This window comes from Aythya ferina (assembly GCF_964211825.1).
Source record: "Aythya ferina genome assembly, chromosome: 6".
In the NCBI taxonomy this organism is placed as follows: Eukaryota; Metazoa; Chordata; class Aves; order Anseriformes; family Anatidae; genus Aythya; species Aythya ferina.
In genome coordinates, this window is record NC_140303.1 from 18,621,185 (window position 1) to 18,648,900 (window position 27,716).

Consider the following 27,716-nt stretch of genomic DNA (forward strand, 5'->3'; position numbering starts at 1 on the left):
GTTAAACACCAGCAGCTGTAGGTTACGTCTGGCTTGCATGGGGCTTCAATGTGACTTCCATCTTTCCTCTGCCAGGGCTGAACTCGTTGTACAACTGGACACTGCGGGCACTTAGCAAGTGCTACATGAGCGTACATAGAGGTGTACCCACAGGTACACAGCTGTGCTAAGGCCAAGAACCTGCTAATGAAAGACTGAATAGGGTATATAGTGATGAAGTTTTCTCCTAATCTGATCCATGCCAACTGAACACCTGGCTGATGAACACTGGGACTGAATGCCGCGAGCATTCCTATTACATCTATCCGGAAAATACTATGTGGGAGATTCAAGTGTGTAAGTCAACCCACCGTAACAGTTACACCACACCTGTAGCATTGGCCGGGGCCGTAATACAAGCACCAGGGGAGACGAGGGCGTGGGGGCACCCTCAGAGGAGACATTACCTCGACACACAGGGGCAGGGCACGCAGACAGCCGGAGCAGCCCGCAAGCCGTGAGCCTGCAGCCCCTCCTTCCCGCCGGGCCCCCCGGGGCCGGGCCGGGCCGCGTTCCCGTCAGGGCCGGCGCTGCCGGGAAGGAGCCGCCCCCTGGGCTCCCGCCGCCGCTGAGTGGCCAGGCCACGGCGGGGCGGGGAGGGGGGCGGCCCCCGGCTGGGCTCGGCCCGGCCCGGCTCTGCCCTGCCCTGCCCGGCCCGGGCCGCCCCCGTCCCCGAAGGGCGCCGCAGCGATCGGGCGGGCGGTGCCGGCCGAGCCGCGATCGCACCGCACCGGCTTCCTCCTTCTCCTTCTCCCCGTGCCCGCGCCGCCGCCGCCGCTTCCCCCCCGCGCGATGGAGATCGAGCGGCCGCCCGCCGCACAGGTGAGGCGGGAGCGGGGCCGCGCCGGGGGCCGGGGGGGAGCGGGGGCAGCGGGGGGGCCGGGGCGGGGCGGTCACGCGGGCGGCGGAGCACATGGCACCGCCCCGCCCCGGGCCCGCTGAGTCACGGCGGGGGCGGCGCTTGCGGCCCCCCCCGAGGTCTGTCTGTCCGTCCGTCCGTCCGTCCGACCTGCGTGGGCGGCCCCGCCCGCCCGCCCGCCCGTTCCCCCCGGGATGCCCGGTAAGGAGCCCGAAGCGGCGCGGCCGAGGGGCTGCCCTCGTGTGTGTGACCCCACGCGTGCCCGGCGCCTCCTCGGGGCGCTTTGGGGTCGGAAGGGGGCTGTGAGGTCGCCTGGTCAGACCGGGGGCAGCACCGCGTGGCACCAGAGGGATCTGAGAGGTCAGCTTGTGTGACCCCCGGTCTTCTCGGGCTCGGGGGCGGGCAGCGGACCCCATCAGCGGGTGTCAGGTCTCACGATGGGTGCTGGCAGCTGCAGCGTGAGCGGTGTTCCTCTGTAGTACTGCAAACCTGGAGAGCTCTGGGGTTCCTTCAGCGCATATCTGTGCAGTAGGTGCCACACCGCGCTTTGTAACACCAAGTGTACTTCCAGCATACCGTCTGCCCTGCCTTTAGGGTAACGTGAGTGGTTCCTGCAGGCGGTGTCTCCCTAACAGTGCCATGTGAACCCCATGCAGCTCGCTGAATACCACTGCCTGCCCTAGGCCGTGGCGGTGCCACCTGCCAGCAGGTTTCTCTGCCCCAGGTGGCGCAGTCCGGGCCTGCGCCTCCACTCAATGGCTTCTGGGAATATACAACAGCAAAAGTCAAACCCATGGGCTGGATTCCTCATTAATTTATTCTTGCCCATACCATCCAGCCACAGCAAGTTTGTTCTCACTTCTGACATAATCTTGATGCTGCTGATTGCCATGTACCTGCTTTTGTACCACCTTGCCCCATCTACCAGGAGTTCTCTGCCAGCACACCTAGACTTTGTCACTCATTTGCCTGGTTTATCAAACTCTTTACAGAGCCACCCGTTACGACTTTCCTCCCTGAGTTCAAGAGTTGGTGGCTTCTCCTCTCAAATGCATTCTGAAAAGGCAGTGTATTTTTTGGGTGGTGAATGGGTTAACTTCTTTTAGATATAACTTAAAATGTATCTGTTAAATGGGGAATTCAAATATATTTTCTTATAAATTGTTCCCTTAGAATGAAAGACAGGGAACACCGTGTTTAGTCCTTCAGATGTGGCAAGGCAGTGACTGGGAGGGGTGTGCGCTACTACAAACACCGTGCTGGCCCTTCGTCTTTCGTGTGCGTGGCAGCAGTTGTCATAGCACTGAAGGTGAACGTGGAGGACTGGGACTGCTCTAGCTCTGTAACCAGAATGTAATATTGCTGGTTTTTTGCTACATGCCTCAGTGGGAGTTAGCACAACTGCAATACCCTTGGGTGTGAATACTCCTGTTGTAGCGCTTTTCTTGTAAATAGGGCACATCTCTGTGTGCTGAGCTGAAGTGGGATGTTGCCTAGTACACACTAGTAATGCAGGTGTCGAAACACTTAAGAAAAAATGCACAGGAACGTGTGTCAAGATGTTTCAAACCAAGTTTGTAAAACCATTATGTTCTCATAGTAGTTGTTTCCCTCTTCAGTAAACTTGAAGTTACTGAAATTGCTATGCGTGCTGCTTTTAACCTTGTAAGACAGAGCAACGAGCTTATCGGTTATCATTCAGTGCTGAGCCTTGTCAGAAGAACAGACCAAAAAGAACTTACTTTCCAACACAAAGAATGAAGCTATGAGCTGCGTTTACACTGAAGTAACACCAAATGTATGACATAACCAAGCAAGCGAGTAATTGAGTATATATACTTAGGGTTTTCCTACCTACAGAACTGCCCAAAGAGTCTCTAGTGCAATTAGTGAACTCTTCAGTCTAGAGGGCTTTAAGCAGATATTACACACGTGTTTTTATTTATGATGTGCTACATTAAGTTGTCAAGTGAATGGGTTTATTTTTGACTCCCTAATGGCCTATCATTTCCACATGACACAGATTATGTAGGCAATGACAAACAAGTGTACTGATCAGGCCTGGCAACAAGCCTTTGATTTTTTTGTTGTTTCTTAATAATGAGATTGAATAGAAGCATTGATTGATAGATGAAGATATCTGTAGAAATATCTATTATCATAGATATTATCTATTATTCTCTGAAGGAACTGAAGGCACGGGGGCTGTTTAGTCTGGAGAAAATGAGGCTGAGGGGAGACGTTATTGCTCTCTACTGAAAGGAGGTTGTGATTGAGAGGAGGGTGTTGGCCTCTTTTCCCAGGTGACAAGTGATAGGATGTGAGGCAAAGGCCTCAAGTTACACCAGGGGAGGTTTAGATTGGGTATCAGCAAATTCAGGGAAAGGGTGGTTAGGCCTTGGAGTGGGCTGCCAAGGGAGGTGCTGGGAGTCACCCCCCTAGATGTATTTAAGAGAGAGGTGGATGTGGTGCTTAGGGACATGGTTTAGTGGTGGACTTGGGTGGATGGTGGGAATTGATGGTTTTAAAGGTCTTTTTCCAAGATAAATGATTCTGTGATTCTTAAAATTACAGACAAGTGTGGCTGAGGAGGTAGATGAGAGCATCACGAGCTCTGTCCTAACTATGAATGCATTTATTCAGACCCTCTCAGTTCTTATGTGCTTAACCTTGGCGTGATGCTGCACCAAAAAAGGTTTCAGCAAAACCCACAAAACAATGCCTTTCAGTTAAACTAGTGGTAGATGTAATGCAATGCAGTATGTTCAGCTGAAACAAATGTAGAATAATAGGAGATGACCATGGCAATTCTTTCAGGAGAACAACTAATTGGGTATTTTTTGTAACTGTAATAAATGTCCATCATATGGACACTCTTCTGCATGCTCTCTTTGAAATGAGCTAAGAATTTACAGTTATATTGGAAATTGGTGGTAGTGCAAGAAGTTAGCTGAGTCAGAAAATGAGACGTGAAGAAGCTTGTGGTTAGAACCCAAAGTTGGAGAAGACTTTGGCTTTGGAAGTTTGCTTGAAAAATATGTGAAAGAGACCAAACTGGAACGAAAAAGAACATTCAGTATAAGCAGAGAGCAGCTGGATGATTTCGTGTGCTTTAAAGAACTTTAGACGTTTTTATAGGACTATGTGGGTGGTTAGGAAGGTTTGTGTACATTTCCCACCAGCATTCATGGGCAAAAATAAATTTTATCTCTCTGTCCATAACTTTTTTTAATTGAGAAAATAAAGATGGTACAACATTTATCTTAAGTAAGAATGCAGCAGGCTATATATACTCCTGAAAGCCAATGATATTGTGAAAATCATGTTAGATTATTATAGGTGTTGTTGCCCTTGAATACCCTTTTGATTTCTCCTAGTTCTTTTTTCCTTAAGGTCTATATCTTAAATTTGCAAAGCAAAATACTACTTGGTTGATAGGCATGCTACTTCTGTGATCCTGACTAAAATTAGTGTAGCAATAGTGCATTAAATGTACTTTGTTAAAGAAGTCTCTGGTACCTTTGTGGAATATGCTGGGGTTTGTGAGATGATGAGGAGCACTAGTCCAATTTCAGGAGTTGGACTTGATGATCCTTATGGGTCCCTTCCAACTCGGGATATTCTATGATTCTATCCTAGAAGTGGAAGGAGCTAAATGAAATACTTCTTAATTCAATTTCTCAGCCAAAGCAATTTGTATTCTTGGTTAATATCATTTTTTCCTATATATAGTAGTCAAATTTTGTTAGATTTGGTCCTTCAAAGTAAACAACCCCCAAAACAGCATATCCTGCCACAACTTGTCATTGAAAAATGTTTGCAGTGCATTGATTTTTTTTTTTTGAAGGAGGGTGAAAGAAGTTGATTGCAGGTCCAGAAAAGGGTGAGCTTACACAGGGGAGCAGGAAATCTTGTAGAAAATTCAGAAGAGAAGAGTCATGATACCGCGTGCATGTTCATAGCACTAGATGCATCCTTCATTGAAAAGGAGGAGTTTGTTTTTTGTATCTAGAACATTGCTTCTTTCCCTTTTTCTTTGAAATTAATAAAGATAAGCTCTATGGTGACTAAACCATTCACTAAAATTAGGCCAATTTGTGAAAGTGTGTTGTATTTACAGTAATTGTGCTGGCTGAGGCTAGTGCAGAACAAGTCTAGGCAGTAACCTGTTGGCATGGATTAAATATTAATCCCCTGATGCTGTGGTTGAATTCCAGCCAGCAAAAAGCCCTCCAGAGTCTCCAGGTTAATCACCTAGTTAAAGTTTGTTTTGGCCTCCATCTCACTCCAACCCTAAGTAACCTGTTATTCTAATACAACACATTCCTAGAGAACTTAACTGAACTGACAGCAAACTGCTTTTTCTGCTACAGGATATTATATCCAAGTTGGACTTTGTGCTATGGAATTCAACTTATGGTGAAGGGAAAATACAACACATTGGTCAGCTTAGTTGTTTTTCTGCAATAATCTAGTTTAACTGGTTTTGGAAACAATTCATCTGCTACTTGCGCAAGTCTTTTTCCATAAACCAATGAGAAGTCTGGTGGGAGTAGTTGGAAGTCATGACTTTAATGCTGTGTTATCCAGAGATGACTGATATACAGTGGTAAACTGAAATCCTGTTCAGTGTTGCTCAACAATAATAGCTTTATGGCATATTTGTTGATGAAGGTAAACAATTAAAGCATCCAATAAGAAATGAAGCCAGCAAAATTATCTGTAGTGTATAAAACTGTTAAAACATGAAAGGCTTATTTGAAACAGATATGGGCAATTGCAATTCAAGTAAAGACAGTCGTTTACTTTTTTGCTTTCCTACCCAGTACCTGCTTTCTGCACAGGAAAAGCAGTAGTAGTAGTACTTGCTAACTAATAGGATAGTGTGTGAGCTTTTCTACGGTGCAAGAACAGTGCTGGTACTCCGTGTAGCACAGTACTCAGTCAAGCACAGGGGCAGTTCTGTCCCTGGATTTCTTTGCTGTGGAGGTTTTTAGATATAAATTTCAAGTTTTTTCTTTACCACCTCTAGAAAAAGAAAAAAAATACATTTCCCAGCAGAGTGTGCCATTTTAATATTAATTTAGTTTTACCATGATATACATAGCCCATCAGTGCGCGTTTCAAATAGAAGCAAACTCTCTCAATCTAAATTGGCACCATATATTTAAATATTAATTTGGATAACCAAGAAATGTATAACAATGTCAAGTAAGGAGAAAAATATTAAGTGTATTTGACTCCTTCAGCGAAGAGGATTTGTCTTCATGTTATCACACAGAATCACACAGAATGAAGCGTGTTCTGTTCTCTGTCCTCAGCCCTTTTGAATACTTGGTAAAATGTTTGGTCAGTTTTCTGTAGCAGATCCTGACTTTTGCATCAAGTGTTGTGTTTATGCATGAGCTTTGTGTTCAGCTGCTAATTTCTACTTTAATATTCAGTTTAAAAGAGTTAAAATATTTCAGTATGTTGACCATAGAAATGTTGGAAAGCTTACAGGAGCTATTAAGAGTATTAAGAGCTCTTAAAGTTAAGTTAGCATTGTTTTATCAGCAGAGTATAAATGCTCCTTCGTGGTGTATTGGTAATCCCCAGCGCAAATACGGATTGGCAAAATGGTATTTGAGAAAAATAGTTAGTGGGTACAATTTATATACTACAGATATGTTTGAAGTCTTTCATTACCTTAGCTTTTTTTATTTCTGATTTTGGCCTGATTAGCTGCAATTTTTGCTTGGGAAGAAGGAATATATAATAACGTTTATTTTTAGTAAAGTAATTGGAAAAGCAGTATAAGTGACTGTTAATGTCTCCTATCTTTCCAGCTAAACTAAATCACTTCAATAATTATGTCTTTGTTTTTGATGCTATTACAGTAGTGAGGGAGTTGAGACCACCCAACTTTGCACTTGTTTTGCAGAGTATTAAGACTTTTAATCCCACTTCTGCAGTATTACTATAAGCAGTGAAATTAAAAAAGACGAGAAAGGAAAAACTTCTCTTAAGTTTGATGTTTTAGGAACAAGTTGTGTACGATCAGTTTGAAATGATCGCTTTCAAACCTTTTAAGGAAGTATCTTCTGTATGGCTATGAAACATAAAAATAACAAACTTTTCTCCGTTGGCCTCACCTCTGTCTTGTAGTTTCAAAGTTTTATTGCTGTTTGCTGTATTAGTATTACATGCTGTCTCTTGTAAGTATGAAAAAACCCACTCATGGAGACCGCTTGCAAAACAAAGTTTGCATACTTGAGAAATTGACTCAGAAGGAGCTTGGTTGATAGCCTGCCTTTGAGAAGTTTGTTTTGTGTTTAAGGGTGTGCCTATTTGCTGTGTTTGAAATTAATTCCCATTAAATACTGAAGCAGCTACTTTTCTACGACTGAGTTACACGAAAAGTTGCTGTGACTTCGATTTGCTTCCTGCTCAGGTTATCACTGTGTGAAGCCATAAAGAGCTATGATAAAAAGATCCCCAGGAGGGTTGCTTGTTTGAACTCTTAGGGTAAAATTAGTATCTCCCTACTTACTGCTATAATTAGAGTGGAGCAATTCCTGTACTGCTTTGGCTGTTTGAAGATCCCTGCCGTGAATTCACAGGCAGCACGTGGCTGATGCATGTCTGCTGGTCCCACGTAAAATGGCGGCCTTTGCTCCACAGCTGGTATTTGCTTCTGTGCCACCCGGGCACTCGGCCATTTCTTCTTTCTGTCTTCAGGAATTGTGTCCTTGAGTTGTGCCCTGTTGGGTAAGAAGGGTGAGTTCTGTCCTAAAACAGGGTATTTCCAGTTAGATCGTGTGCAGTTGTATGACCAGACACAAGTTCCCCAGTCAGTTGGGTAATAAAGTGAGGGGCAAATGTGGGTGGTGGGGTTGGGCAGGCAGCTTTGAGGGTTGATGCAGCTCAGCTGGGTAAGATTTCCAGGAGCTTCATCAACAGGAGAACATGGGAACCTTAGAGGCAGAGGCCATGGTGTCAAGGTGAGTGCACCCCACCCTAGCTTCTTACACTAATACTCATCTTCACCAGTATCACAGAAGTAGTGACAGATAAATCCCAGTGCAGATAATGCAGCCATTAAGTGGACTGTAGGTCCTGGTGCAGTTGTCTGTGATTTATTTAATGCGAGGTGCATGGACACATTTGCTTAAAGCTGTTTTATAATGCTGAGTTTTTATTGGCAAATTATTTTTTTTTCTGCTATAGTTGGGCTTCAAGCAGGTCTGTGTGTCAGCTGTGGAATTTCTGGGAGATTGTCCTGCTGATACTTTTAAAAACAAAACTTGTTTCAGAAGTTTCAATTTTTTTTTTTTGATTTAAGATACTTAAGGATAAGGATGTTTAGGTGTCTCATACCTGCGTGTGCTGAAACACAGTAACTTCTGATACTATACTTTGTAATTTGTTTTGGCTATTTGAACTAGAATATAATACAGTATTATTGGGTTGATTCTTCAGCTTGTATAAGGTGTTGTGACTCTGGACTTCTGTGGTTCTGTGGAATGTTTTCCAGCTTGATTTGTGATCCTTTGTGATCTGCCACATTAAAAATATAGGCTGCACAAATTCCACTTGGGAATCTTTGCTGATCTGATAACCAGTGTGAACATCTCTAGATATCTATCATGATCTCTGTTTCTTTTTGCTGGTAAACTGAAGAATGAAATCTAATTAATGAAACTGTTAAGGGAGATACAAGAAATCACTGAAGTACTTTAAATTATTCTGAAAAATGGCGTGCTGCTAGGATTAGAGCCATAGAATTATTTTAAATTCAAAATGAAGCTTGGGATGAGAGTTTTTGATAAATTGTGCATGTATGTGGCAGAGATGATGAACAAGGTCTTATAAAATGCAAGTAGTAATGACAGAATTAACACTGAATATCTGACTTTGTGAGTAATGATTTACCCTAACAAGATAGCAGTCTCTCATTGTCTGAATTATTTCTGGTGTAGAGAAATTGTGGTCTTGCCTTCTTTTTTTTTTTTTTTTTTTTTTTTTTTACAGGCAGTTTGCTGTAATCTGGTTTTCCCAGTAGTTACTGAGGCATAAGGAAGTAAAGAAGGAAGTAAAGTGTTTTGGTCAAAGACTAAAAACTGTTTGAGATCCAAACCTGACGCTTTCTTTGAATTCCATGTTTTCATGTGTTTGAAGTGATCTGCATTTTTCCTTTTTGCTTAACAAATGGATTTCAATTATATCTGGAAAGCAATTAAATCTTCTGTAATTTCTACCAGAAAAAAAGTCACCTGTAAATGCTGATTTTAGAAACAGGGTGCTAAATAAACTTATTTTGTTTAACTGGGGGACTTGGCATGAAAATTCCAGTTTGGCGGCAGATATGCAGGACAGTTACTTATTTTCTATTTGACACACCAACCGGTTGCTGCCCTTCAGCTGCTGATAGATACGCCTGCAGTGTGCAGGGATGTTTCACCCTGCCTTTAGAGATTAGACACTTTCTTCAGAGGCAGCAAGGTAAGTCAGTTTCTTCTCAACCTCTTCTGCCATCAAAATGGGATCGTTGTTAAGGATTTCCTTTTCATTTTATTATGCTGGTTAGAGTGACTTTTACAACAAAAAACGTGTCTTACTCGAATGGCGTTAGTGTAGTTTACCCCAAAGCCCAGCTGCAGAAGATGGCATACAGAAACTTAGAGGCAAAAATAGGCAAGATACCTCCTTGGACCCACAGCTCCAAGGAAGAAAGTCCTTCTTCTGCAAAGCAAGGAAAACAGAAGGAACACATGGAATGAATTAAGAACTTTGAACATTGTCTCTGGGGTTGGTCTGCTGTTGGGACGGCTCTGCCTTGACTCACCACCACCTCCTTCTGTGCCGATCTGGGAATACCTTGATGGCAGAGTAGAGGAACAGAGAGCAAAGGTATCTTCGGTTCATGTTACAGGAGACGTTAAAGAATTCACGAGGGCATTTGATATAAACTTCAGTAATTTTTGTTGTGATGATGCAGGTGGAGGGGAAAGGACACAGGTAGTTTGGATACTTAAGCCAAGGATATGAAAATAGTTTATTTTCAACTGTTTGCTTTTGTTCCAGGATAAAAGATTTACTATGCTGCTTCATTGGATACAGAGTAATTGAAAGTGTAGAACTTTTCTGAAGGAAAAAGGAAGTTTAGCACTCTCCCTAATACTCTTGGCAACCTGTTTTCTTTATCAGAGTTCAACATTCTCCTTTCAGAAGCTGCAGTGGAATGCCTTATCAGGCCGCAGCTTGTGGGCATGGGAGATAAAACTTTGCAGCTCTAGAAAATATCTAAAATGCTCTGTGTTGCCCTCCAAACTGTTTGTACAGAGCACCCCACCAGCACATGCTTAAGGTTTTAACTAAAATAATATTTATTATGTAAATATATTTCTTTATAAATGTTCAAAAGATCAGTTTTTGTTGTTTTTTTGTTTGTTTGTTTGTTTGTTTGTTTTTCAGATAACAAACCCAGTTATCAACTAAAAATAAATGTTTAATGGGCAACACTGAATGGCTTTGAATTTAAAAGTTCTTGATTTTCTTGCAAGCTGAATAGCTATCTCCTCTGCCCTTCATCCTCCCAAATATTTAATGTTTGTTAATCAGGAGCATGTTTGCTTATAGGTGGTAGAGGTGTATCGATGTTTATTATTCAAGACAAACAGTCTTGTTTTGGTCATTGTAGCTGCTGGTAGAGGGTATGAGGCAAAATGTGTCAGGGATTGGCACCCACCTTGGTTTCTCAGGTACATCTATTTGATCAGAAGGCTGAAGGAGGCAGCCCTGTTAAAGCTGGCTGTATGGGCTGAGAGCCAGTGAGTTGTTGGTCTGGGTGGAAGGACAGAATTATCGATGGCTGTGTTTGGGGGGGAGGGGTAGGAGGGGGTGTTCTTCGAGGGCATGAAGAATTATTGTGTTTATAGTGTTTGGTAAGAGCTTTAAAACCGTTTACCTTTTCTGGTTCACGTCCTGGAAGATGAATTAGCTCCTCTTGCTTTCAGAGTTTATAACGTGAGGACTACACAGGAATTTAAAAAGTGAGGGGTGGATTGCACAGCACAGATAGCTTTACTTTCTTGTACAGTGTTCAGTTCCTCAGTGTTTACCTTGTTTAAGCAAAAGCCATCCTTGTGTTCAAAAATGATAAATCGTCACATGGACGTGTGGCATGGTGGCCCTTCTTGGCATTTCTTGTTTTAGTTGTTTAATGGTGTAAGACCTTCAGGTTGGAAGAGTTTTCAGAAACCTTCATAGGGATTAGTGATTTTTAGAGGATTGCTTTTTGTTGAGAGATATCAATGACAGTGCTTAAGAAAATGAGCAAATAAACACATCCTTGCCTCATTCTGTGGGAAAACAGTTCCCGTCATGCATCTCTGTGGCTGAAGGAGGGGGAAAAGCTGTACTAACTCTTCATGCAAATTTAATCACAATTTCTATGATGTCTTGTAAATTTGGAGAAGGCATTTTTGGTCATCAGCATGCAGTTGAGCTATATTGTTATTTACTGAAACTTCAGTGTGTCATTAATGAAGGTTGTGCATGGTGTCAAATACACCATTTAACCGTGAATTACTTCGTTGGAAAGGTAAAGTGTTACCACAGAAAAGCTTGCCATGCTGGGCTCCCTTTCTCAAATCTGTCGCGATCCTGTTGTTCCCAGTGGTGAGCAGTTGCATAGCAATGTATTTTGGCCTTTTCTGTCTTTTTGTTCCCTCACAGAAACTAAATTGCCTTTCCAAGTATATTTGACCCACAAAGGTGTTTTGTACCTGTGCCCCGTAGAGTTCAGTGGGAGGCAGGCATTGAAGCACTGCCAGATGTGGGGTGCTGTGTATGATATGGAGCACGGTGTAGCTCAACGCCTCTGCAGCAGCGTAACTGTGTGGGTGCTGAGTGTTACTGTCTGCTGTGTGTGGGCACGCTGGGCATTACTGTGTTCTGATTGACGTGTTTTCTGGAACTGTAACTTAAATATAAAAAGGAAGAAGCAACAAGACAAGAACAATGTAGAGCTTTGAACTGGGAAGGCAATACAGAGAGTGGGTCTGGTCAGGCTTGGGTGCTATTGGGCAGTACTGTTGTACAAGTCGTCTGAGATCACAGAGAACATCTTGGTAACTTCCAAAGCAGTGAATTTACTTGGCAATTACCAATCTCAACAGAACAGCAAAAGCTCTTGCTTTGTGTCCAGGCTATTCCTGCAGGCTGCTCTGAGGATGAGGCTGACAGATCAGTCCTGCCTCAGAAATAGGGGACTGGGATCCTGTGAGTTGTGGCAGGCTTCTTTCTGTCCAGTTAATGTTTTTGTTACTTAGTCCTTAAAAGTGTACAGTGCCTCATTAATATTCTCTTAATGGAGTATTTTTAACGTAAAACAATCTCTTATTTTTTGTTTACCTTTGAATTATTACTTTTTATTCTCAGGCTCATATTCTTAAGGCATGACTTCTAGGTTGATGAGCTGTTTGTGTGGTTGAGTTCTCTGAGTTTGAAGGCATCCTTGCTCTTTCCTCATTGGCTAGGTTTGGAAGCATGGAGGAGTTTTTGTGATGTAGCCCTACGGGGTCAATTTCTGAAGGAGGGCTGATGGATGTGTGCCGGCAGTGCAGTTAGTGAACCTCCTTGCTTTTCTAACCCACACAGATATCCCAGTTGTTTGCCCTTCTAGTTTGGCCCATAAACAACGACAAAGTTGCTTATGAGATCAATGGAGTGAAACTTGGTGAGACAAGCTTCTTGTAATACTAGAGCATACAGTTTCCATATCCAGGCTGTTGTGTAGCTGTAAAAACCCATCTGGTGCCTGTCCCCATAACTTGCCCAGCCATCAGAAAAATGACAGCTTAGTGTGGGCCTAACAGTAAGATTGCTTTTGAGTAAAAACTTACAGCTCAAGAAAGAGTATAAGTAATTCTTGAGAGTATTTTGACCCATAACAGATACTGTGTTCTCATGTTTGGCTTGAAACACACTTTTCCAAAAAATTTAATCCTAGTGAAAGCAAAATAGTGGCTAATAGTTTATAACCTGAGGTTAATACAACCTTATAAATGTTATTTACAGTTTAATTAGGTTCTTTTCTCCATTTCTGTGTCCATGTTTTCTTACTTCCTGATTAGTTTCATTGGACATAAGAGCATGTTATAATTTGACTGGGTTGGGTTTCCCAGATGACTGAGCCATTATTATAAGCAAATCCTCTCCTAGATAAACTAATGAGTAGCCTGTGGCAGTGTCCGCTCACAGTACATGCCTGGCTGGGAACAGCAGGATAGCTTGAAGATAATTGTTTAACAGGTAATTGTTTTCCAAGTACTGTAGGTTCCATATACAAAATGAATCGGGACACAAAGACTTCTCTGTTACTATGGTTGAAAGATCAGCAGTACTTTCAGATGCTGTTTATTTTTTTTTTTTTTTTACATTATTTGTTACTTTTATGTTTGTTTACCTGTTAAGGGTATTTTTGCTGTATGAATGAGAAAATCCATCAAATGCCTTTTTCTTTTTTTTTTTTTTTTTACGGTAAAGTTTTTAACTTGTGGGAAAAAAAGCAAAGCTATTAGGACCAGCTTTTCCTGAAATGAAATAGACTTCTGGCTGGCTGCTATTTGAATGTCTTTCAAAATGGGGTTACGTGGTGCAGTACATGGTGATTAGACAGCAGCTAGAAATTAAGCCACAACAGAATCACTCATTTTACTTGCTGGGGCAGCAGAACAGAGTTTTGTTGATGGATCAAGCATGTAAAAACAAATACACAGCCTAACCCACTCTTTTATAAAACAATCCATTTTTTTTCCCAGCCTCATTATGCAACTTGTGCAATGGATTGTAACTTGTATACATACTTTGTGTGCTTATTGACTTAATCATTTTGTAATGCTGCTGGTGAAAGAGTAAAGAAATTGCAAGTAAATGGCTCTGTTAAGTTGAAAGGGATTCACAATTTGAGTAGAGGGGGCAACAACACTGGTATACCAGCCAAATACACTGCAGAAAAGTGAAATTTAGATGAACACAATGTAATTATGATCTAAAGGGGGAAAAGGGAAGAATGGAAACCATCTGACTGAAACAGCAGAGCAAAGAGAACATGTCAGATTCATTGCTTTAGACACTCATGTTCCAGAAAGCAGAGTGGGACTCCAAGAGATTTAGGATGAAGTTTGAAGAAGCTGGATGACACCCATAACCACTTTTGGCTTTTGCTTCGTAGCCAGGGTAGTACTTATAAATATGAGCATAGTTAGAGTTAGTAAGAAAAGTTTATTGTCATCAGCTTACAACATTAGACCTCACTCTGTCATTTCCTTTAGGCTAGGCAGAAATAAGGGGATAGAATGCAAGACAGATTTGGCCATGAATACTAGAGAATAACTTTGATATCACTCCTTATTTTGTTTGTATAATATCTGATTTTTCAGATTAAGACTCTGTGTGCTGCAAGCCATGGAAATGAGTGTGCTTGGACAATCTTTTTTCTTGAAATTTCAAAGATTTTGAGGGATGATCAGTATTGGGATAATTCAGCCCCTGGAAATCTCATCCTCTATATTAAATTCAATTAATGTAAAGCTACTTCCTAAAAATTGACTAGACAACTTAGAAAAACACAGACGCTTCTGGAGCGTGCAAGAAAGAGTACCAAATATCTCCAGCAAGGAGATCTGCAGTGCTGAGGAAGACTCCCCTCAGCTGTTGTACCAGAGATGGCCACCTCAAGGCGGACCAGGCATGGGGAGCAAAGGATGCGTGTGTGTTTGTGACCATGGAAGTGGATGAGCTGGAGAGGAGGATGCCACCACTCCTCCTGCTGCTGGGCACTGGACTGTGAAGGGGTGCCAGCGGCCTTCTGTGTGTGTTCAGTGTTTTAAGGAGGGGCATGGAGGTGGGGGTGGATGGATTTTGCAGAAGAGAAAGCTATCGTTGAAGTAAACTGCTATGTATGCCCCTTCTCCTTCTCTTTGCTGTCTTTGTGATGTGATTTTCATCACTGGTGGGCTTGCTCTACTGCTTGCGTTAGGAGTGTGCAGCTTTTGGGGTTAGAATGAAGGTAGACCTGGCCTATGCATTAATGACCATAAACATCCTAAAACAGCTATTCTTTATGGCAGTTGCATTCTTGCTTGTTTTACATTCTTCAGGCTTAAAGAAAGCTAGCTGTATTTTCACAACTGTTGGAGAATATATAAGGTATGTTTTGTTCCTAACAGTTTGGAAAACTTGCTTGCCATAGCATGTATCATATGGGAAAACCATCACGTTGACAGCTGTAAGCAAAACCAGGTCTTACAATCGTTGCCTTTGTTGTTACCATTCTTGCGAGAAGGCACTTCAGGTGAAATATATAAATCATCCACTTTTCAGAGGAGTTATTTCTGGAGCAAGGGTGGCAGGGCCAGGGGTGGTACAGGGGCAGTGGCCGAGTATCGTTTGCAGAGGCAGATTGTTCTGCCTGCCTGTCTGAACCTCTCCTGGTCTGTGTCAGAAGAATCCCAAGACAACACTCACTGAAGCTTTCTTAAGAACGCTGGGCAATCTAGCAGAGTAGTTTTTCAAGTGATTTAATTTATAAGAGTATATTCTGCTGATTTGGCATTTATTAGGAAAGCTTGCTCGAGTACAGTGGGAACTACAGTCTGAAATACGAGATGTATGTTAGGAGAAGACAGAGGCTAAACACTTCTAGCTAATGAAATACCAGAACTTCTTGTGTTCCTGGCCTGGCAAAGCACTCTAGAGCTTTCTTCAGTAAGAAAATGAAATTTGTGTACAAACATTTATGTTTCAGGGACTGAGCTTATTTCATCTGTCTCTGTTGGGGCAGAAGAATGTCGCAAGAAACATGGCCAGCATTTTTCAATGGGCTTGCTTATATAGACATGGAATGGAAATTCTCTTACAGCACTTGTTCTTTAAAGCTGTGGCTTTCCAATCCTTTTAGAGTAATTTTTTTTTCCAGGTAAGCCAGCCTTCTGGGGCGTAGATCTTGGTCAGCAAACTCTTTTTAAGGCAGCCAAAGATTAATGAGGGCTAGGAAGACAAATGGGCATCAAGAAGCTGATGCAGGCAATACCTGAGATGTACTGGTTTAGTGTTGGGCATACTAGTAGTGCTAGCGGCACAGGTATGAAGGACAGAAGAAGGACCACTCCTACCCAAGCATGCGGTTTGCTCCTACGCTGCCTGGAAAAAGGTCTTGGTGAAGAATGTGGGACAGCAGGCAGTTCCACAGGGTGGTCAGGGACTTGACCTTGTGGATTCACGAATCACAGGTTGCTGTCATGTGGCATTCTTTGGCAGCTGTCTGTCCTGTCACGTTCCCAAATCCTAAATCTAGACATCTAAAATTGATATTGTCCCTCTGCCCTCCAGCATAAATAGCTTCTGCCATTCTTTTCCCCATTTTTAAGTGCTGTTTTTTTTCATGTCTCAAATTAACTTCTGTTCTTCATGCTTCCAGTTGTAAGGCATTGAAAATTTTGGGTTAGCTTTCAAAACTCATTGTTCGTAAAAACTGAAAGTGTTGGGGTAACTTTATCTGCTTTCTGTGTTTTCTCTGAGTCATGGGGCTTGTGTGTCCAGGGTTTTTTTTCTGTAATTGACTTGCAATTAACTAAGTAGTTTAACTCAGTGAAGAACTGCCAGACTGGAAGATCTGGAATATAGAAAAACAAATTGGTAATTATAGTGATTTTGGAGGCCATATGAAAACATCAAATGATTTATAAACCATCCTTAAAACCTACTTGAGCAAAATCAGTTCCTCTTGAGGATAATGAAAGGAAGATGTTCAGCCATTGCTCCCACTGCTTTTTTTGAGTGAATGCTCAAGAAGAATGCTTCCAGCTCTGTCTCTTGGACTTGCATTGTTACCTAATCCCCTCCCTTTCATTCTTGTCTTGAAGTATTTCAGGACTTTGATCTTTACTTCCTAAACAGTGTTTTGAATACAGCAAAAATTTAACATGCTTTCTGTTTGTTCCTTTCCCTTTCTGGAAAGCAAATGGAAAATGGGTTATATGTTGCCAAGCTCTTTCTGTGAATAAGCTGTAGGAGTGTTTTCTTGCTTCTTCTGGGATCTTCTGAGCTCCCTGCTGGATGCAATATCCATCAATTCTATTGCTCTTTCTATTTATTCATGCTGGTATGTGAATTTTTCTCTTATAGTTAGGTGCTAAGGGATCATGGGAAAGAAAAAACATCTTTGTCTGTTGAGAGCTGTTGCTAATGTCCCAGTTTATATTGCAAGAGGCATGACTTCAAAAAGTAAATGTGCCAAACCCATGGATGTGCTCTGTATTAAGGGGATAGTGAACAGGTTGAAAGCTCTGTCAGAGATAGCAGATTTTCTCTACTGACGCTTGGGCCGCTGGATGTTTCCGCCTTGATGACTACCTGTAAGTGGCTTATAGTCCAAACAAAAATGAAACCAGCCAGATAAAGCAAACAGGCATGAAATGGAAAGATTAGCATTTTATTTTAAACCACAAAAGTAAGTCTAAGAAAAAAAAAACAAAAAACACAGGGTCCCTTTGTTTTGTTTACTCATACTGCAAGTATGTTTTCTTAGGAGCAATAAGAGTTAATTGTCAAACTTTACAACGTAGTCAGAGATTTTCTCATAAAATGTATAACAGACTCTGCCCAGATGGCAAATGCTGATATGTAAATCTAAAACATGAAAATTTCCATTGGGGGCCAGATGGTGGCTTAATGTGAATTGTTTAACATTTATGTTTATCTTATTAAAACTGCCTTTATAAGTCCAAACTAAGCTATCAATGTGGTGGGAAGAGCATATCACTAAATGAACAAAAAAGCAAACCATGAGTTCGAGGCACCTCTTATGTGGATCACAGGAAAGCAAAACGTGTCCTCCTCTGCTGAGAGGTGGTCGTCTTCCGTTTACAAAATTGTGAAGAAAACACTAGAAATAAAATCACTGCTCATCTGCACAGGAAAAATATTAAGCACATGTTATTCTCCCAGAAGATAGGAATAGTGGGCAGCAGTAAGTGCATTAAATACCCTCATGTGTTTCTCCTCAGAACCTGGGGCTCAGGGGGAAGGAGCCGAGCTGTGGTGCAGGGGGAAGCAGTGCGGCCGAACCACCGCTCCTCGTGCTGGGGAGGGCCGGCTGTTCCCGGGCCTCCTTTGGCTCCTGCCAAAACAACCACTTCCTCTGATGCAATTCAAGAAATTACACAACGGAGGAAAGAACAAACGGGCACTTGTGGACTAAGTCACATGAGGGGCTGCTGGCGCCTTTACAGTAAATACGTGGGATATTCAGGAAAGTGGTGAGCGGGGCTTCGCAGTACAGTAGCCAGCAGCTGTTCAGGTAAATCCTCCACAGAATTCCTCGTGCACACGCTGAGCTGGGCTACAAACCTCTGCTGGGGTTTCCTTCCCTGTGAATCTTCTTGAGCCCAGCACCTCATGTTGAGTCATCCAAAAATCAGAAGGCAGCTGTTGCACAGGCAAGAACTAAAACACCTCTTACTGGCTTTAGTTAACCACTAAATACAGTAACGGGCATCGAATACACGGTCACTTCTGTGATGCTTTCACGGTGAAAGGCTACAAATGCTTCAGTGATAACCTAAAATAGGGTGCCTGCATAATGCGGGTACATCTGTGTGTGTGTGAGTTCTCAACAAGGCTGAGAAATAACTGGAAGTGGAAGGCTGTGGGAGGCCGAAGGAACAAAATTGCAAAATATTTTCTTCAGACTGCAATTTCTTTTTTAGTTCTTTGCCATCACCTCATGCTGGGGGTGGTGAGTCACCCATCAATGAATCACTGGTCAATGTTGACTCCATTAACTTTGACCTGGGGCTTTGGCCTAGTGCCCAGAATTTTTTATTTTCTTGAAAGGGCTAAAATCATTGGCTGAAATTATAGATAAGTGTTAGATGACAGGTTATATTTAAATCAATTTGATGATTTTAAATATTAGCTTTCTGAGCAGTAGAACACTTCCTCCATGCAACCCATTCATGTGAAGAGTAATGACTCGCACTATTAGAATTCAAGGCCAATGTTGCTGTATCTGTGTAGAACTCTCCAAGATGGAAACAGCAGGACTTGTTTCCAGTTATAAGGTGATCATTAAAAGCAAACAAACCTTTTTGGTCTAAGTGCCACAAGAAGAAATACATTTAAAAAAAAAAATAAAAAAAATGCTTCTGACAGTCATCTTTCTGAAGTGCAGAGCCACGGCGCTGCTTAGCAAAGCTCTGAGATTAGCCAGAGTTTTGATACTGAGCTTCGTACGGGGCCTTGAAGGGCGGCAATACAAGTTGGTCAGTGCTGTGACATTCCTCAGACAACAGCCTTGGGTCCTGAAGAGAGACAAGCGTGCTTGCTTCCTTCCCTCAGTTCCAGGACAGTGCTGAGCACGGTGCTGCAGCTTTCCAGGGGCGGCGTGCAGCTGCACCATTCCACTTGTCCAGCTGCCGTCTGCAGAGTGCTCTCACCCCCCGACAAGGCAGCCCCTAGAGCTCCTTATTTTGCTAATGAATGCATCCAGTAGCTCCTAAATCCTTCAGCCATGCTGTGCCTTAAGGTTTTGTATTAAGGCAATGTGGTTTTCTTAAGGAAAACATGCTATGCCTTCTGTACCTCTTTTTTGATCGCTTGTGTGTTTTGTGATTTAAAGTGAAACTGCACAGCAGTTCTGCTATTTTTGTGCAGTAGTCTGTTGCAACTCAGAGAAAAACAGCTCCTTTAATTCACAACCTCATGCATTATACACGCACACACGCACAAATCTTTTGAGTCACATTTGTAATGGTGCCTTGTAAATGAATAATTCAGAAGTGAGCCCTAAAATCCAGATCCTGCAGTTTTATCCAGAACATATTGCAAATGCTCTGAGCCTAGGAAACAGTTTTGAATCTGCTGCAGAAGGAGACAGTGAACAGCTGGTAAACTACTGGCCCTTAATGAAGCTATACCATATTGTAGCATCTCCAATTACTGCAGAACTTAATTAGTTCATTTTACCCTGCCAATCTGGAGAGACCAAACATTGTCTTGGGCAGCCACTGCAATTATTTCAGCTTCTTCATGGCTGGCCATTAAGTTTGGTCTCTCCCAGCAAGGTATATTAAATATGTCTTAGATTTGAGAATTGCATTGTTTCATAGATACTCTACATAACTGCCTGATTTTAGAGAAAAGTCATTTTTTAATAACTGATGGAATAATTCATGTGACGTGTACACACGAGTGTTAGTGGTACAGACTTTGTAATGAAGAAAAGATTGCCTTGGTTTGTAACTCTTGTATAGAAGTGGTCATTTCAGATGGCAGCATGGCGTGACACTTAGGTCGCTTGGCTTCTCTACTTGAAAATACTCTTGAGAGAAGAGAATGTTTTAGTTTGATACGGTGGCAAAATTAAATCTCTTGTTAGTATAAAACTGTTAACTGGGTCAGTAAAGTTCTGTTCAAATGAAATATGCAAGGAGGGTGTTGGTCCCTCTTCTCTGGTGACAAGTGATAGGATGCAAGGAATTGGCCTCAAGTCGCACCAGGGGAGGTGTAGATTGGACAGTAAGAAGAATTTCTTCACTGAGAGGGTGGCCAAGTGTTGGAATAGGCTTGGCTGCTGTCATGTTTTTGGCTGGAATCGAATTAATTTTCTTTGTAGCTGCTGTGTTTTGGATTTTTGATGAAAGTTGCAGTGATAACAGCGATGTTTTTCGTTGTTGCAGAGCAGTGCTTACACAGAGCTGAGGACTTTCCTGCTTCTCGTGGAAGGGAAGTGGAGGAGTCCACTGGAGGTGTTTAAGAGACACGTGGTCCTGGCACTAAGGGACATGGTTTAGTGATAGGACTTGGTAGGTCAGGTTCATGGTTGGATTTGATGATCATGAGAGTCTTTTCCAACATAGATGATTCTGTATTATTTGTAGTGTACTAACCCGGTAAGAATGCCTGAGACTAAACATTTTTGTGCGTTGCTGCTAAAGGGTAATTTTAAGAATAACAAATTATGCCAAAAAATCAATGTTGCAGGCACCAGCTAGATTTTCTTGTCATTTACCTAAATGACAAATGTGGCTACCAAGTATTAAAATTTTCTATCAGCTAACATCCAGATTAATGATTTCTGAATGTTGTTTTTACCTTGCAGAAGAAAGTAGTCCAAACATCGGCCCTTAACAATACTGAGCTCTTAAACAGTTCAAGAAAAAAATAATAAATTGGACAGAGCCCAGTTGATTAACAAAATTTGACACCAGGTTTATACTCAGCTCCAAACCAACCACACTTACAAGGTCAATTTAGACTAAGCTTTAAACTACAAATTTTTAGTAATAGTGTTATTAATGGTGTTTAATTTTACTGTGATAGTATGTCAAGTGGTGACTTTGAAACCAGGTTATTCTCCAACTTTGTAGCCCTGTTCTGTTGATCTTTGAGATTAATACTTAATACCAGCATCAAACATAAATATTTTAAAATGTGTTTTGCAGTATGGTTATTATAGCTACTTCAGACAGCCCCCTATAATGTTTTTAATCAGTTTTTACTATTTCATTAGATAGTGCTGAAAAAAAATTACACGGGCAAACTTTTTAATTTATATTTCTTTGTCTTTTTTTTTTTTTTTAACTTTGTTAATGTGACGTAATTCCTCCTATAGTTTCATGTTTCCTATAAGATAATGTATTAAAGAAGAATGTATTTATCCTCTGGCTAGTTTGTGTATCACCTTATCTGTTTTAACAAATTGCTTAGTTTCCGTGAGCCTGTGTGGGGGCCACCGCAACCAAATCATCAGTTCACACAGTTAAGGTCATATAGAGACATCTTTTATTTAGATAAATTTTTAGGATTAAGAGAATAAATCTCGGATACATGAGTCTACATGTTTAATACAGAATTTAAAAGCTTTCTTATTGTTCTAAATGAGTTCTTCTGGGGAGGAGGCTTGCTTCAAAAAAGCATTTCTATTACAGGACATGAACTTGATTGACATCCTTTGGAGGCAAGATATAGACCTTGGGGCAAGGCGTGAAGTTTTTGATTTTAGTCAACGACAGAAGGAGTATGAACTCGAGAAACAGAAGAAACTTGAAAAGGAAAGAGAAGAACAGCTCCAGAAGGAGCAGGAGAAAGCCTTGCTGGCTCAGCTGGAGTTAGACGAGGAGACAGGTGAATTTGTTCCAGTTCAGCCAGCTCAGCGCATTCAGTCAGAAAACACTGAGCCACCAATCACTTTTTCACAGGTAAACTCTAATTGTGTTTGTGAGTGTGTTTCAATCTCTTTCCATCCACAGGAAGACGTAATGGTAATGGTTACCTAAAATGAATTTGCATTCGTTGGTGTAATGGAAGATTCTTCAGTTATTCAAAGATAGTGACATGTTTTTTCATAACTTTCCTATTTAGAGCACGCATACTTCAAAACCAGAAGCAGAGGCCTTGTCCTTTGATGACTGCATGCAGCTCTTGGCAGAAGCATTCCCGTTTATAGATGATAATGAGGTAAATGCTCACTACAGCGGTTTCGTGGGTGGTCTTCTAGGGGATCAGTTTCACATTTTGTCTTCACTGTAATATTATTTTGTGATATGATTTGTTTTGTCCCCAGCCAACTCCGACTAGAATAAAGCAGCGAAGTAGGCTTAAACTAGGGCTGTATCAGGCGCGGGTGGCATGGTGCTGTTGTGCTCACTGAGTCCTACTGCCAGGATTCAGTGTATAGTACCAGCTGATGGCAGTCATGTCAGTTACTGCAAATAACAATAGCAGTTTTGCAGCTTGTTGCAGCGAGCTTAGTTCAGCTCTCTGAAGTTAGTGTATTTGGGTTGCTGTATTTTGATGTACTGACCCGGACTATATGATGTGTAAAGATAAGTCCTTCATTGGTCAATTTGTACTTTTTTCCCGTTTTTGTCTTTAATGTAAAATCTGTCACAGAAATACTTTTATATTACCCCATTATTTACAATAAATGCTTTTGTTAAGAAACACCTGTCTATTCTGCAGAAATGGCTGAACAGCAAAACCAGATTTTTGTTTGGGGAAATTCTAAATGTATGTGTGTTTGTTCAATGCTCCAGGCTTCTTCAGCTGCATTTCAGTCAATGGTTCCTGCTCAGATTGATAGTGACCCAGAGTTTATTTCCTCTAATCAAACTCAGCCACCTGAATCACCTGGTATAGTTCCACTTACTGATGCGGAGAATATGCAGAACATAGAGCAAGTCTGGGAAGAATTATTGTCCCTTCCAGAGTTACAGGTAAAAGTTTAGTATGATACGCATCTGAAAAAAATTGCAGGTTATTGCAATAGAGTATGGTATGTCAGATAATACAGTAAAATAGCATCTTAAGCTGTGGTGGTTATGGCTAACGTGTTGCACCCTATACTTGTAGGATGTCTGTAACTGAATATGAGCTTTAATTTTAAAAAATAAATTGAAGAATTTATAGGGCAAAGGAAATAGTGTTTCATCAGAAGGCCTTAATAAAACACAATATATCTTCCCAGCCAGAACTTCCCCATATTTGACAAACCCTTGTTTGCATCTATAAGCAAGCTATTATTGCACAATCATAATTGAAATTTCAGCTGCTTAAAAAGGAACATTTTTGAATTACAGAATGTGAATTGTTTCTGCAAGCATTACTGTAAATGTCTTTTTTTTCCAGTGTTTAAGTAGATTGAATGCAGAAATAACCGTAAATGATTTACACAACCTTTATCTAAGGAAAAGATTTTGTGAAGATAATAGAACATATAGTTAGATGTATAATTATACTTGACTCTTAACACATGTAAGCAATAGCTATATGTAATGCTAAATATAATATATATAAGCTATATAATATAAAAGCTATGTGTAACGCACATGAACTGAATATTTCAGAGGAACAACAGACAGCTAGAAAATCACTGACATTACTAAATTGTGCATTACAGAGGGCATCTAGTCTGATTTTTTTTCAGTATTTTCTATTTCTCTTTTATTTAGATTTGACTATAAAGTTGAGCAAATTTATTTTCATGTATATTATTGTAGAATATTGCCATTCTTTGGCATGATGTTGCCCTATGTTATGCTGTTATCATGAGGTGAATGCTTGGTGGAATGCCTGTGAACCCAAATTGTATTTAAATTTAGAGGAAAAAGTGATTGCAGGAACTGCATTCTTCCTGCCATCCTACATTTTCCTGTTAGTCTTTTCATATATTTCAGAAATTTCCTAGTTTTCTAATCTGCGGTAGGTTTAAAAGCCCCAGATAAGTTGCAAGAAAGGACTGGCTCTGAAGAGGCAGATGAAAATATTGTAACAAACCAAACTAAAATTGTCTGTTGTATTAATTCTGAATAGTAGTTCAATAATCTTCTGAAAGTAAGATAATTAAATTGAGGGTGTTGCCTTTATGAACTGTGTTTGAAGGGAAAAAAAGCTCTCATTCAAAACCTTAGCTTAAGCCTTGCATGATCTCTGGTTAAATAGTTGGTGTGTGGTCTCTTCTTAAAAGAAACAAACATTTGGTAGTTGCCCAATTCTTTGGGGACAGCAGGCGCACTCACTTCAGCTTCAGTTAAGAAACTGCCACGCTGTTGGAAAGAACATTGGTCTTGTAGCCAGTAAAAGCCCATTAATGTAACAGCCTTAGACACTCGCACTGACGTTAGCCAGCTTAACTAAGAGTATGTGGGGTGAGTTAATGTTTGTAAGGTTTCATGCTTTTTTTTTTTTTTTTTACTTCATGGAGAATGACATTTCTCTGCAGTGAACAGCTGCTTCATTCAGTAAATCCTAAAAGAATCTTGTCTATCAAGAAAAAGGGATCATCACATAAAATTAAGTTAAAGATTGCTAAAAATACTTTGCTACGAATGCTGAGTAAGTCTCATTCAATTATTTTATGTTTGCTTTACTGAGGCTATTATTAGCAGTGGTGCTTGTGAGAAGTTCAGACCTGACTGCCCCACAATCCCCACTGGCATCTTGCCATGACAGGAGGGCTCTGTGCAGTTTCCATACAGCAGAGTGTGTTGGGATGGATATCAGAGCCTCCATCCAGACGTTTTATTCTAAATAGTGTTGTTCAGAATAAGTTGATTCATACTCTGCTTAGGTATCTATTCTTCCTAGATTATCTCCCCACAGTACAAATACGTTCTAGTCATCTAGGTTACAGCAGTGTTACAGTACCCCATGTGCACGTTGATGGCTAAAATATTTAATGGTTGTGGATTCTGTAAAAAGATTTTATCATCAATTGGTGATGTGTTGCTCAATTCCTCTCTTACATTTCCCATGCAGTGTCTTAACATTGAAAATGATAACCTGGCTGAGGTAAGCACAATCACAAGCCCTGAAAGCAAGTCAACAGAGATGCACAACGGCTATAATTACTACAACTCATTACCCATCATGAGAAAAGATGTTAACTGTGGTCCGGATTTCCTGGAGACTGTTGAGAGCCCTTTTCCCAGCATTTTGCAAACAGAAGACAGCAGCCAGCTGGTGGTGAACTCTTTAAATAACACATCCACCTCAAGCCCTGATTTTTGTGAGGATTTCTATACCACCTTTTTGTATTCAAAGGGGGACAGTGACGTAGCAACGACAAACACTATCAGTCAATCCCTTGCAGAAATTTTAAGTGAACCTATTGATCTTTCTGATTTCTCACTGTGGAGAGCTTTTAATGATGAACACTCAGAAACTGTACCAGAATGCAATGATTCTGACTCCGGTATTTCACTGAATGCAAATTCTAGGGTAGCATCACCTGAACACTCTGTTGAATCATCTGCCTGTGGAGATAAGACTTTTGGTTGTAGTGATTCTGAAATGGAAGACGTGGATAGTTCTCCTGGAAGTGTGCCACAGAGCAATGCTAGTGTGTACCCACTGCAATTCCAGGATCAAGTACTTTCTTCCGTGGAGCCAAGCACTCGACCACCTAGCTTACAATGTACAAACACACCAAAGAAAGACCCTCCTGCTGGTCCAGGCCACCCCAAAGCACCGTTCACAAAAGATAAGCCTTCAGGCCGCCTTGAAGCTCATCTCACAAGAGATGAGCAAAGAGCAAAAGCTCTGCAGATCCCTTTTCCTGTAGAAAAAATCATCAATCTCCCTGTCGATGACTTCAATGAAATGATGTCTAAGGAGCAGTTCAGTGAAGCTCAGCTTGCTCTTATTCGAGATATACGCAGGAGAGGCAAGAATAAAGTGGCTGCTCAAAATTGCCGTAAAAGAAAACTGGAAAATATAGTGGAACTGGAGCAAGATTTGAGTAACCTAAAAGATGAGAGAGAGAAGCTGCTTAAAGAAAAAGGGGAGAATGACAAAAGCCTTCGTCAAATGAAAAAGCAACTAACCACCTTATACCTTGAGGTTTTCAGCATGCTACGTGATGAAGATGGAAAATCTTACTCTCCTAGTGAATATTCACTGCAGCAAACTAGAGATGGCAATGTCTTTCTTGTTCCTAAAAGCAAGAAGTCAGAGACTAAACTTTGAAGGGCAGCACAGCTGGCTAGTGTTCTCCGAGTTACTATTTTTGTACCATTATCCTGATAGCTTTTACTGTGAGGTGGAATGCAGAATTAGGTAATATTTTTCAAGTAATTTCTATGCAATGATGATTCTAAAATTAATAACTAAGTTTAAGGAAGATGCAAGTTTAATCGTGTAATGCAGATGGATGTATGCAAAATTTGTAATCTCACTTTTTTAACAGGCATTTCTTCCTTTTAGCACCACTTTGAGTAGTTTCCATATATGTGTAAATACTTAAAGATACCATATTTATATACTGTTTCTATCTCTTGTTATAGATTTGATATATATATATATATATAAAATGATTTTAGCCTCTGAATATAATTTCTTGCAAGACAAACAGTATGGCTTCTGACACTTTTTTAAAAAATAAATATGCAATAGTGTTTCCCCTTTTTCTTATGCATTTATATTTAAAATGATTTTAATTTAGTATAAAAGTTGATACTTAAGTGTTTGATTTTGGTTTGTCTTACCAGTTCATTAAACTTTTTTTCCACTCTACTTTGTATGCATTTATTTCCCTTATGTAGATTATTTGCTGATTCAGATACTCTCACTTGTTTTCCAAGGATAAGTCTTCTTGCAGCAACTATGCTTAATAACCAGAGATGTATCACACAACATTGTCATTGTTGTTAGTGCTTAATCATAATTTTAACTCCTGTTTGGAAGGACTGTGAAATCTAAGTTTCAAGTGTATGCTAAGTTTACATAACTTGTTTTGCTCTTTGAACACTACCTAAAAGCTCACGATGAGATCTTTCCTCCAAAGGCATTAGAAGTCATTAGAATCTGTGAAATAAACCTTGTCAGCATTATGCATTTTTCCAACTAAAAAATTCTGTATGTTTTTCAGTAATTGTTCTAGAAATACATTATGCATCTCTGATCAGCAAGCATTGTTTGTCACTGCTAGTACATTTGAGGTCATGCAAAGAGACATACTAACTTTGAGGCAACTGCACTATTTGGAACATGTTCTCAGTTAATTGAAAAAATGTTGTGGAGTTTGAAATTGAAATAAGATTAAAAATTGGTCAAATAAATATTGGTTCTTTTACCCTTCAAATAGACTCACTGTAGTTGATCATTGTAGAATTTTTTAATACAGAAAATGTGCAATTTTTAATTTAAAATACACATTGATTTGAACAATAAAAATATATCTTCATCTTTTCTGTGAAACATCTAAAAGGAACGTCTACTCTGAAATGTTTTTCTGCCACAGGTGCTCTGTATCATCTTAAGTATATTTTAT

General features: G+C 40.8%; 1 protein-coding gene and 1 long non-coding RNA gene across 8 annotated transcripts; one reads left to right on the forward strand and one right to left on the reverse strand.

Annotated features, from left to right (window-relative positions):
- Positions 1-660: 660 nt before the first annotated feature.
- Positions 661-27,527, forward strand: NFE2L2 (NFE2 like bZIP transcription factor 2). 7 transcript variants are annotated; one of them, XM_084523090.1, is made up of 5 exons: positions 661-861; positions 21,877-22,146; positions 22,310-22,405; positions 22,984-23,163; positions 25,205-27,527. In XM_084523090.1, exons 1-5 carry the CDS (start codon positions 832-834, stop codon positions 26,411-26,413), a joined length of 1,785 nt encoding a protein of 594 aa, XP_084379216.1. In that variant the 5' UTR covers positions 661-831; the 3' UTR covers positions 26,414-27,527. The 7 variants fall into 7 exon arrangements, with proteins under 7 accessions (XP_084379216.1, XP_084379213.1, XP_084379219.1 ...); XM_084523087.1 differs by lacking the exon at positions 661-861 and adding an exon at positions 952-1,099; XM_084523093.1 differs by lacking the exon at positions 661-861 and adding an exon at positions 1,121-1,258.
- LOC311438587 lies at positions 5,451-10,045 on the reverse strand. The gene is made up of 3 exons (XR_014694190.1): positions 9,726-10,045; positions 9,584-9,622; positions 5,451-7,641 (listed from the first exon to the last, which is right to left on the reverse strand). It is a non-coding gene; the product is annotated as an uncharacterized lncRNA (long non-coding RNA).
- Positions 27,528-27,716: the final 189 nt, after the last annotated feature.